The sequence below is a fragment of the Vipera berus genome (assembly GCF_964194415.1).
Source record: "Vipera berus genome assembly, chromosome: 1".
Lineage (NCBI taxonomy): Eukaryota > Metazoa > Chordata > Lepidosauria > Squamata > Viperidae > Vipera > Vipera berus.
This window is the reverse complement of record NC_138202.1, coordinates 242049690-242062524: the sequence shown is the minus strand read 5'-3', so window position 1 is coordinate 242062524 and position 12835 is coordinate 242049690. Positions and strand designations below refer to the sequence as shown.

Sequence of the window (12835 nt, the reverse complement as noted above, 5' to 3'; positions counted from 1 at the left end):
TTGAGTTTCTTTTGCGCACACCTCAGGGTGAAGTTTAATGGAGGGATAACAGATCAATCGTTAGGCCCCATTTTTTGTGATCCATTTGTCCATGGTAACAACATTTCCCAAGTCCTCCAGGATACAGCAGAACAGCTGCCCCAGCATGCACCTTCATGTATTTCCCTGTACAATTCTGTGAAGAGAGAAAGGCATCTGCAGATAAAATGTAGTCAGTTTTGTTTCCTGCAGTCTTAGGAGAGTACATTTGACATTTTCTTTTAAAAATTTATTTATTTATTTATTTGATTTATATATATTTTCTTTTAAAATGTCCTATCAGAGGCTAGCACACAGACAGAACTGTTTGATCCCCAAAAGTAAATAAGACTTGTTAGTTCTTGGTTGACAGACTACCAGGAAATCCCAGGTTTATTGTCTAGACTGGGAAGTTGGGGGTGGGGATGGGGGGAACCTCAGAAAAAGGCAGTTGCAAACCATTTTTGTATTGCTTTCTAATTTAACTACATGGATGAATCCTGAAATCCCCAGAGTCAAACTTGATAACAAGAGTGTTTATCTTAATGATGACAATAGTAAATTATGACTGCTAATAAAAGCTTTTATTAAGTTTGAAAAGTGTGAGGTTTAAAATATGATTGGAGACTTGCTTTTAGCTCTGTTAGAGGTTTCCATATAAAATGCTTTTATTCTGGACAAATAAAAAAAATGATAATTTTGTCTCTTTATTTTCAGTTGGGCATAAACCTGAACACTGGTCGGTCTATAGAAGATACCTTGAATTTTATGTGCTGGAATCAAAGCTAACAGAATTTCATGGTATGCTTTCTCTACCACCTATTTCTGGGGATATTGTTGTGTAATAGTAAAAAGTTTTAAGCTTGTATAAGTGAAAATAAACTTTCAACATGTTTACATTTTATTGCATGACCAGGTGCATTCCCTGATGCTCAGCTTCCCTCTAAGAGGATTATTGGACCAAAGAATTATGAATTCTTAAAGTCAAAGAGAGAAGAATTTCAAGAATACCTTCAGGTAGGAGAAAACAAGTTTTTTGGATTTATAAATCAGTGGAATTATATGTATTTCCTAATAGACAATTATGTTTTTCCAGGCTCTGTCTGTCTGTAAATACCATATATGTAGCTGCCCACTTTTCAACCAACTCTGGGCAGCTCCCAGTCAAAAATTAAAAAATGTATAAAAAAGCTATAAAACTCAACCAGTTAAAATATAAAACATTAAAAACAACAAAAATGTGGTGCTATTCAGTGCTAACGTGCCATCATCTAATGTTCTCCCAACGCTTATGGGAAAGGGCAGGCCTTCAAAGCTTTTTGGAAGACTAGGAGAGTGGAAGCATGGTGGAATTCAGGGAGCAGAGTATTCCATAAGGCAGAGGCTACCCTGAAAAATCGCATGCTTCCTAGCTGCCATCAGATGACAATATTTGTGGGAAGCGACAAGGAGACTGCCTTCCCTACCTGACCTGGTGGGATGAGTGGATGTCTTTAGGGAAAGACAGCCCTGCAGATATCCTGGGCACGTGCCATACAGGACTTTAAAGATGATGAACAGCACCTTGAATTGCACCTGGGAAAAACTGTCAGCCACTATAGCTCCCATGACAGAGGTGTTACGTGGACAAATAAGGGCCCCCATTACTGTGTGCACTACTATATTCTGGACCAAGTGGTTTTCGAGAGCAGCCCCGTATAGAGTGCTTTGCAGTAATCTTATCTTTTCTCAGCATAATTTACTTAGACTAAATTATCTTTACTGAAGAGACAGCCACTAGATTCTACTTCTTTGTTTTCCTCACAGAAACTTTCACAACATCCAGAGCTAAGCAATAGCCAACTTTTGGCTGACTTCTTATCCCGTAATGGTGGAGAGACACAGTTTCTTGATAAAATATTGCCTGATGTAAATTTAGGTGAGAAAAGTGCTGTTATTTTTTTTTTAAATTGATTCTGAATTGAACTACAAGTATAAGGACAACTAAATCAAGTTGCCACTCGAAAGTATGATTTATTGTCACACTTGCATGACACAATATTGATGTTTTCGTAAGAGTACAAGAATTTTTCACTTTAGTACTAGGCTGTAAATGAAAGCCAATAAAGAGCTTTTAAAGTATCTGTACAAACATTGTTATGGTTTGGTTTGGAATCCACAGATCATTAGGTAGAAGTAGAACAAGGGAACATTTTCATTGACCTCCGATAAATTGTGTCTGAGTTCTATGAACATAATTTATTTGAGGAGTCTGTTAATACTCAGAATCTTAGCTTTGTATCTGGAGACGTGGGGTTGAAGCGCTAAAGATTGGGTGACTTTTTGATATGATATAAGAAGAATCTTTCATGAATTTAGATATGAAACAGGCATCCCAAAGAGCTTACAAAGTTAGAAAAATGACAAGAGAATTAAAAAAAAATCATATTTTTTTTTAAAAAAATCTATTCCTCTTTTCTTATCTTTTGGCATGCAGGCAAAATGATAAAATCTGTTCCCGGGAAATTAATGAAAGAGGTAAGACATCGTGTTGCCTTGTTATTTATAAACAGCATTTATCCCACATAGCTTCTGTGGAAACCTGTCCATTCTAACTATTTTTGGCATTAATTTCAGAAAGGCCAGCACTTGGAACCATTCATTATCAATTTTATTACCTCCTGTGAGTCTCCCAAGCCTAAACCAAGTAAACCAGAAATTACTATTCTCAGTCCTACTTCCGAAAACAACAAAAAGGTATAGTATGTCCTGTAGACTAGTAAAATATTCTAAATATTCAAATAGAAGTATGACACTAGTGTCATGGTTCCGACAGATGAAACCAATTAAAAGAACTTCAAGGCAAGGATTTCTTCCTTAAAGAACATTTTATTCAGGAAACAAAGTATTGGCACTTACATATTTGAACCCAAGACTAAAATTCCCTCTCCCTGATACAAAGTAACAAGTTGCAATTCCCACCCCAGAAAGGCCATCATAAATCATTTTCACCAATTAATCTAAAATCCTCCCCACTTCACAGTTACACTTCACTGCCAGCCAAAACTTTATCCAGAATTTTATTTTTTTATTTATTTATTTTAATCCCATTTATATCCCGCCCTTCTCCGAAGACTCAGGGCGGCTTACAAGCTTAGCAGTAGCCTTCATTCTATGTATATGCCTGCTTATTAGGGCTTTCACACACACCCCAAGTGGCATTATTACAAAGTCAGCTTAATTGCCCCCAACAATCTGGGTCCTCATTTTACCTACCTCAGAAGGATGGAAGGCTGAGTCAACCTTGAGCCTGGTGGGATGCGAACCTGCACTGATTGCAGGCAGCTGGTGTTACTTAAGGAGGCATTAGCCCACTGCTCCACCAAGAATTGACCTTGAAGCTTACCCAGCTGCAATTGTTTAGGCTAACTTAAAAAGCTCAAGCATTTCTCTTTCCCCCCTCTTCTATATCTGAGAACCCCAAGCAACAGAAAAAGCACAAGTAAAGTAAAAGGTAAAATGGCTGCAATTTCTTAATTGTCACAGTGTTGACAACTAGTTAATAACTCACTTTATTATTTTGATTAATATATTTCTGTTTGGGTGATTATTTATCATTTTCTTGCATATCCCTCACCATTAACACATTTATTATGGAAAATAGTATTTGGCACATCTGATAAAAAATAAAGGATCTTGGTGGGCATGAAATCTATTATTGTAGAAGTTAAATACAAATTATAACCTATTCTAATTTTTATTAACACTCTTGATTTTTGGCCTCCAAAGACTAGGGTGGTAGAATCGCTATGATCCAGTGACATTATAGATTAGGCAGATTTAAAATGTTTGTCCTTTTTTACTTAAGGAAGTTAAGAAAAAAAGCTTAGTTGACCTATCCCCAAAGTGCTTTTTCAAAGGCAACTGGACTTCGTTTTTTCCTAGAAGATGTTTCACTTCTCATCCAAGAAGCTTCTTAAGTTCTTTTGAAAAAGTACTTTCGGGACAACCATGACCTGGATTTATTTTATTTATTTATTTATTTTATTTATTTTAATTCCATTTATATCCCGCCCTTCTCCGAAGACTCAGGGCGGCTTACAAGTTTAGCAGGATGACTGATAATCTCCATAGACACTTAGTTGACTTAATTTATATAAAAAAAGAACCCCGTACAGTTGTACCAGTATGTCATTAAATTTTGAGAGCTTTATTTGGGGCCACCAAAATTGTGAAAGGGAATTCCCACCAAATACACCCATAATTGATGAAAAAGTATTTTGTTTGGTGATAAATTCCACAACATTTATGCTTTTTTAAAAACCTGATTTTCTCTGCTTTTAGCTTTATAATGAACTCTATAAGAACAATGCAAACCGTTCTGAGAATTTAGAAAGAAGACAGAATGAGAACTATTTCTTGAAGATGATGTCAATTGAAGGAGTTTATGACTACTTAATGTATATTGGTAAGAAATTGCTGACAGGGTTTTATGAAATTGAAAGCAGAAGTGGAATGAGTGCAAGTGATCTGATTTTATGTTCTGCTTCTTTTGTAATATGAGAACTTGTAGACCGGTTGCCAAATCACCGCCACCACTGTCTGTGCATTTTAATTATTTAGATTACAACATTAATGTAGTGCAGAAAACATTAGGAAACTCGTTTCGCCACAGGCAAATGAAACCAGAGTACTTTTGGAAAAGGATGCCCAGAGAAGGCAAGCCAATATATGTTCCCTATTTCATGCAATCGACCAGTGGAACTTAGAGCCAAGAAAAAGTATAAAACGAGGGTTCTCACAATCATAGGTTCCTTGTTAAATTCTTAGAAAGGCAGGCTTCTGCAAGCTGGAAGAAAAGTTATTACAACATACTGCATAAGTACTAATTCTGTTCCAGGTAAATATACATTGACAAAAATTTTCAACATATGAATATTTTTACAATTTGAGAGAGAAATAATATTTCAGATTATCTTGGGAGTCACTTAATAGTGAAATGGACAGCATATAAATTTAATGAAAGTGTGTGGGTGTGTATAGTATTCCTTAATCTCCCATCTCCCTCAGAGAGGGACTCTGGGTGGAAACAAACAAACAAACAAATAAAATTTTATTGTAAATATATGTCAAACATAAAATAAAAGCAATTAAATATTTTTAGTATAAAAGGTGAACTAATATTGAAGCTACTTAGCATAAACAATTCAGTTCTTTTTTTGTGCATGATTTGGAAAAATCCCTTAGGTTATTCACTATAAAGTGTAAGCCTTGATTTAGGAATAAGTTATTTGAGAGTATGAATACTCTGCTATGCTAAATTAACTTTGTAATCTTTTGAATTGATTTTTGTCTGTTCAGACTGTGACAGAAGTATGTTTTAATAGGCAATATGTTGTTTGGATTTAGAGAATGATGTAAAGATAAATACGATGAGTTTAAAATTCCAGAGCATGTTTGAAGAATGTATTATATCATCATACTTCCGATTGTGCATTAAAGGCAAAGAAGGACTATTTTCTGTTTTATATATATGAAAAGGTTGACTTGCAGACGAAAATTGCTGCCTTGTGCTCATTTTCCTTGATAAAAACCATAAAATACTCAGGATTGGACAGGAGGTGGTGAGACAAGGAGAAATTAAATAGAATCTTCTGATTAGCTATCACTGAGTAATATTTTTAAGAAATGACAAACACCAAGTGATTTTGCCTGGTAGTGGGCAGCAGCCCATTGGTTGGGGACCCATGCCTTATTGGATCAGGTCATAGACTGGCTAATCCAGCAAGGCTGTTACTAAGATATCCATGGTAGATGAAGGCATCATTTCTTCTGGTACTTAAGATAACCTTGTTCTCAGTGTCAGAGCTGAAGTATTCTGCCATCTTTCATAATTGGCTGGAAAATAAGCTTTTTAACCGTGTGAAATCTAAAAGTATAAGTTGAGAAAGTAGACTTTTACTCAAAGGTGAGGCAGTTGCTTTGATGTTAAACTGATGTTAAATTGTATTCTATGTTACAGCTAGAGTTGTTTTCCATATCCCTGACTGGCTTCATCACATCTTGATGGGTGGAAGGATTCTCTTCAAAAATACCTTAGAAAAATATATAGACAACTACTTGCAGTACAAACTAGAACAGCTCTTTCAGGAACACCGTCTGGTCTCACTGATAACACTTCTCAGAGGTTAGTAGAAAGCTGCAAATGAAGTCTTGTTGTCAAAGATGTTGTTCAGTGTAGATGGAGAAGGATTGGCAGTCTGTCACAGGCAATCTATCTTACAGCAGAAGCTAAAGAAAACAAGTTTAATTTTACAGCGTTACTCTGAGGCCAAGGCCCTATTATTTAAGTGACTTAAATTGGCCAACTAATTAAAGCAAGTCTGCCTGAGTGGTTCTACATTGTCCAGAAAAAAAATGTGGTTTTTTTTTTTTAGATGCTGTATTTTGTGAGAATTCTCAACCTCGCTCTCTCCAAGATAAGCACAAACGGGCCAAGCAGACCTTTGAAGAAATGATGAAATACATTCCAGGTTCAGTGTTTATGTGGCATGATTTATCAAGAAGAGAGGCAGTCTAAATGACCAAAGTCCATCAGGTTGAATGGCACTTGTTAATATAAACATTCTTACTATATGTTTATCAAAGCATTCTCGTATAAACGGAGTGTAGGGTTTAAAAATAGCTTCAGATGTATTATCTTGCTAAGACTCCTGAAGCCCAAATGGGTCTTTTCCTGTATTGGTCTTTTCCTGTCCCCTTTACAAGCCATTCCCCTTTATTCTAATAGTGGCAGTGACCAAAGCTGGTACTAGACATAGCATCTTCAGGAAGCAATATGCCCTTTGAGTTGAGTAGCATGGGCTGTGTTATCATATTACTGTTGTATAGTGTTTAGTGGAAGAAAACATACAAATTAGAAATTCCTTGATTTTAATTCATGTAACAGGTTTTAAGCCTCATGCAATAGCAAGAGCACGTAGACTTATATATTGCTCCGTAGTGCTTTACAGCACACACTGAGCAGTTTACAAATGTCAGCATATTGCCCCCAAGATCTGGATCTTCGGAAGGATGGAAGACTGAGTCAACCTTGAGCTGGTCAGGATCAAACTCCTGGCTGTGGGCAGAGTTAGACTGCAATACTGTATTCTAACCATTGCGCCGTCATGGCTGCGTGCAGGCAGTGCAATTTCTAGTTATATAAACTGTATGATTGAAGCTATGTACACTTTTTTCCAATTAACTCACTGCTTGCCTTTGTAGGTTTGGTAGGCAACAGACTCCATACTAGATTGACTAGATTGGTAGAATGGTTCCTTTACTGCAGATCTTCCAGATGAATTTGAGTTACAGCTGTCAGCCAGTTTTTCCACTAGTGAGGAATGGTGCAAGTTTCCCAACCCTATTCTGTATGAAGGCAAAATCAGATGGAACCCAGAATTATGATAACCAAAATGTGTTATGCTAAATGGAACCAAAAGATGACCTCTTCTTCACTAGAACTGTTTCTCCAAAATAAATGACAAAGAGTTCAAGAAACCAGTTTTGTATCCAAAAGCGTATGGGTAGAAAGAGGTTTTGGAAAATGGAAGTAAAGGAGGCAGCAAGGAAACAAACAAAAACACTGAAGATTTAGGAATCGGCTAATGGATTGTGGTGAGGCTGAACTTCGTTAGTGGCTCCACAAATATATTATATATTATATTATATTTATTATATTTTTATACCGCCCTTCTCCCGAAGGACTCAGGGCGGTGTACAGGGCAATAAATATAAAAACAGAATACAAAAGTTAAAAAACGATTAAATATAATGCCCAAGTTTAAAACAGTAATTAAAACATATTAAAACCCCAACCCTAACCCATCAAACAAGGTCAGATTGCTCAAATAAATACGTTTTGAGATTGCGCCGGAAGGAGCGAAGGTCGGGGGCCATCCGGAGCTCAACCGGCAAGCGGTTCCACAGGTCTGGCGCGCCCACAGAGAACGCCCTCCCCCTGGGGGCCACCAATCAACATTCTTTGATCAGAGGCACCCTGAGGAGGCCCTCTCTGTGGGAGCGCACTGGACGGAGGGAAGTTGACGCCGGCCGCAGGTGTTGCCGTAGGTAATACGGACCCATGCCATGTAGGGCTTGTAAGTCATTACCAACACCTTGAATCTCACCCAGAGGGCAACCGGCAGCCAATGCAGCTCGCGGAGCAAAGGTGTAACATGGGAGTATCGGGAGACTCCCAGCACAACTCGCGCGGCTGCATTCTGCACCAGTTGGAGCCTCCGAGTGGACTTCAAGGGCAGCCCCATGTAGAGAGCATTACAGTAGTCTAGACGAGAGGTCACGAGCGCATGAGTGACTGTACGCAAGGCATCCCGGTCCAGATAGGGTCGCAACTGGCGCACCAGGCGAACCTGGGCAAAGGCCCCCCTAGTCACAGCTCCAATATGCTCTTCTAAAGAGAGCTGTGAGTCTAGAAGGACCCCCAAGTTGCGCGCCCTATCTACGGGGGGTAATAGCTCACCCCCCATGGCAAGAGATGGAATAATCGGAATTTCCCGGGATGCCGGCACGAACAGCCACTCAGTCTTGTCAGGGTTGAGCCGAAGCCTGTTCCTCCCCATCCAGACCCGGACTGCCTCCAGGCAACGGGACATCACGTCGAGGGCATCACTGGGGTGGTTTGGGGTCGAAATAAAAAGCTGGGTATCATCAGCATACTGATGATACCCAACTCCAAAACCACGAATGATCTCACCCAGCGGCTTCATATAGATGTTGAACAGGAGAGGCGAGAGGACCGATCCCTGAGGGACTCCACAAATGAGAGGCCTCAAGGTCGACCTCTGCCCCCCTGCCAACACCGACTGCAAACGTCCCAGAAGGTAGGAGGAGAACCACTGAAAAACTGTGCCTCCCACTCCCAACCCCCTGAGACGTTGCAGCAAGATACCATGGTCGATGGTATCAAAAGCCGCTGAGAGGTCTAAAAGGACTAGGACAGAGGAGCAACCCCTGTCCCAAGCCCGCCAGAGATCATTCACCAGCGCGACCAATGCCGTCTCCGTGCTGTACCCGGGCCTGAAGCCCGATTGGTACGGGTCTAGATAATCAGCTTCATCCAAGAACAAAGGGAGCTGCTGCGCCACCACGCTCTCAACAACCTTCGCCAGAAAGCGAAGGTTGGAGACCGGACGAAAGTTATTTAATATTGCTGGGTCCAAGGCAGGCTTCTTGAGGAGGGGTCTCACCACCGCCTCCTTCAAGGCGGCGGGAAAGCTACCCTCACTCAAAGAGGCAGTGATCACTGCCTGGAGCCAGCCTCGTGTCCCATCCCGGGCCGCATAAATCAGCCAGGAGGGACACGGGTCCAACAAACACGTGGTGGAGCTCAGCTTCCCCATGATCCTGTCCACTTCTTCAGGAGTCACAGGATCGAACTCCTCCCAGATAACATCGACAAGACTGCCCGTATTCTGAATCCCCTTCTCAAAACCAGCATCTCATGCCCAGGACATAACCGAGGCAAAATGGATATTGAAGTTTACAGGATGTGTCATACTCCCTGCACTATAGAATCAGGTCCCAAATACATTGAGTGCTTTATTAGGTGTGGATTTCTTTCGACTGCTAAGTCAAGTGGTCCATGAATAAGAAAAAGAAAATCTGGCTCTAAAAATGTGGGTTGAATGACAGAAAGTAGCAATCATGCATTTAGGAAAGGAAATGAAAGGGAGATGAAGCAAATCCCATGTTAATCCTAGAGCTCTAGGACAACACTATAAAAGATCCGTAGTCTGGTCTCGGGAAACGAAAATTAATCAAGTATCTGAAGTAAACTATTTGTCTAGATATTAAATATGCTATTGAAGGCAAGTTGTTGTATTATGTTTTAAACATCTGCATTATAATGAGGGCTTTGGAAGAGACTGCTTACCTATTACTTGGGGAAGTGGAAATGCTATGGGAAAATTGTAAGCCACCCAGAGTTGCTTTGCATAATAAGGTGGGGCAGTGTATAAATTTAATTAATAATTAACACATAACCTTGGGGGGAATTAGTTGGGGAGCAGAGAAGTCTTGGTGCATAGCAACTGTTTCATTTGTACAATTTCTTCTAATGTAATCATTAAGAAAGTGCCCAAAGAGCTAGGCTGAAATGCCTATGGAACTATGCAGACCATTTTTCTCATTTGAGGATTTACAGTTGGGGGCTACTTCAAAAATGAAATTCCTACCTCTCCAATATAATTTCTTTACATTCAAATTCAAGATATTTAGATCATTGATAAGAACTGTGCTTGAAAACAGATTGGAAGCCAGTGGAGCAGATTAGATATGTAATCTACATACTGCAAATTAGCCCCAATTTTACATTAACTTAGTTTTTGGCTGGTCCTAGGCAGAGGCACTTACTTAATGAAGACTCAGGAGCAAAGAGCTGAACTTCACAGATCCGAGAGATTAGCTAGAAGGAATGGAACCGCAAGCAGAGAGCAGTTTCTGCATCTCCTGTGTGATGTCTCTCAGCTGTACACCAGCTGGAAACTGAATGTGGCTTATTTATTGCATCCCTTCCCTCTTTAAAGTACTGAGAATAAATCATCAAAACCCAGTTTGACCTGCATGTATGATCTACAGCTCCATGCAGAGTGCATTATAATAATCCAGTCTTGAAGTAACCAAGGCATGAGTGACTGAAAGGCCTCCCAGTCAAAGGAGAAGGTACAATTGGTTATTGCAGGTAATCAGAAGATTCTCTATAGTAAGAAATATACTGGCTGCCCATTGTATGTTTAAAGTGTCCTGCTAAAATGTTTTACAGAAATCAGGCGTTCATTCAATTGCCACCAACAGTGATGCTTTTGTAGAATAGATGTTTCGGCTGACAAAGCTTTCAGAGTCTGGCTTTAAGTTTGAATTCCTTTTATTTGAATTGACTTACTCATGTTTTGATGTTTTTTGCAGATCTGATCGGTAAATGTATTGGGGAAGATGCAAAATATGAAGGCATAAGACTTCTATTTGATGGATTGCAACAGCCAGTACTTAACAAACAGGTGGGTTCTATTGAACACCCTAAGCACCTATTGTATTTAGGGGTAGAATTTTTGCAAGTTTTAATTTACAGTTTTGAAATACTGTACATCATTACAAGTGTGCGCACAGCTGTCTTACGTTAATAGCTAGTGTGCAAAACAAACTCTAAAGAAATAATGTTCTAAGTTTTAGGAATGTATTTCCAAATTCTGTTTGATAGATGTGTGACTGAGAGAGCAGCACAATTAATAAGCCTAGTTATGTTGTGTTTCTGCAATTAATAGCAGGAACATTAGTCAAAGAATTAAGCACTCCAGAATAGCAAAGGTCATTAATGGGCTAAGTTAGGTTAAACGAGGCCAAATCTCTTGGCATTTCCAGACTCAAGAGATTGGATGAGGCCCATAGAATGCTGTGTATGTCAGTCATAGCAGATGTGTTTTACATGTGTATCTGTAAATGAAGGTAATCTTTGTATCAGAGTGAATGTTGGGGGGGGGGTGTTTATGAAATGGAAAGCCTGGGGATACGAGGAGGAAGAAATGGAAGAATTTAGACAGTATAATTTTGCTGAGAGAAGATGGAAAAGGAGGAAAAGGGCAGAAGAAAAAGATAGTGATCAGGAATGGAGAACTGTGGAAGATGATAAATAGATAAAGGGCTAAACATACTCTGGACAGAACTGGTAACTGTTAGAGATTCGTGCCAGAAAATAAGAAAGACTTAGAAGAGAGATTTCAAAAGGAGAAGACAAGAGTGGATGAACACAGCGTATGGATGGATAGGCACCAGTGTTTACTAGTTTTCAACTTCATGCTGTTGTCATTGGGCCTCTGACACATTTCCCTTGGTGAGTAAGTAGACGTAGATTATTTTGAAAATTGTTAAAGATGGGTTGTAATTTATTGTGACTACTGGTTAACAGCTTACTTAATTTTTTTTAAAAAATAATGCAGTTACTGAAATTGAGAATATATTTTAGCTAATTTTTAAAGATTCTGGTTATCTAATGAATGATAGTTCTTTGGGCTGCTAAGTTTGTGCAGACCTCTCCATGTTAAGGTAGTGTTTAAAAAGTTCAAAACTGCAACTTTTCTTTGTATTTTATTTTTAGTTAACATATGTCCTACTGGATATTGGGATTCAAGAACTATTTCCAGAGTTGAATGGTATGTTGTAACACAAACAGTTCTAATTTATCTGATCAATGATGTAAAACGACGGTCCCCGACCTTTTGGGCACGAGGGACTGGTTCCGTGGAGAGAGGTTTTTCCACAGACCGGATGTGGTGTGGTTTTGTGTGCTGCCTGCATCCTGCAGATGGGGTTTTCCTTGTTTGCCCGGCCCGGTTTGTGGCATGCCATGGACTCGGGGTTGGGGACCCCTGATGTAAAATACTAGTGCAGGCCAAATATCTTTTGTGCATAAGATTTGCTTCCTCTAATTAATTGCTTTACTCAAAAAAGAAGTAAATGAATTAAAGCATTGTAGAGTGAGCGCCTGTTACTCGTCCCAGCTTCTGCCAGCCTATCAGTTCGAAAGCACGTAAAAATGCAAGTAGAAAAATAGGGACCACTATGGTGGGAAGGTAACAGCGTTCTGTGCGCCTTTGGTGTCTAGTCATGCCGGCCACATGACCACAGAGAAGTCCTCGGACAAGCGCTGGCTCTTCAGCTTTGAAACGGAGATGAGCACCGGCCCCTAGAGTTGGAAACGACTAGCACGAATGTGCGGGGGAACCTTTACCTTTACCTAGAAAAGATGATTTGGAGGAATCTTACTAGTTGTCTAGTCCAA

At 39.5% G+C, this 12835-nt stretch overlaps 1 protein-coding gene across 8 annotated transcripts in view; it reads left to right on the top strand.

Moving 5' to 3' along the window:
• The window catches only part of SNX14 (sorting nexin 14), a 43827-nt gene that overhangs the window by 29345 nt on the left and 1647 nt on the right, over positions 1-12835 (top strand). For 5 of the 8 annotated variants that reach the window (XM_081313906.1, XM_081313905.1, XM_081313907.1 and 2 more), the window contains 10 exons: positions 736-819; positions 935-1035; positions 1825-1936; positions 2495-2535; positions 2635-2754; positions 4342-4465; positions 6020-6184; positions 6435-6530; positions 10966-11057; positions 12152-12206. In XM_081313906.1, the coding sequence (XP_081170032.1) occupies positions 736-819; positions 935-1035; positions 1825-1936; positions 2495-2535; positions 2635-2754; positions 4342-4465; positions 6020-6184; positions 6435-6530; positions 10966-11057; positions 12152-12206 (990 nt within the window). Of the gene's footprint in view, positions 1-735; positions 820-934; positions 1036-1824; positions 1937-2494; positions 2536-2634; positions 2755-4341; positions 4466-6019; positions 6185-6434; positions 6596-7263; positions 7657-10965; positions 11058-12151; positions 12207-12835 lie in introns of all 8 variants that reach the window. The other 3 variants (XR_014024623.1, XR_014024624.1, XR_014024625.1) reach the window with 3 other exon arrangements.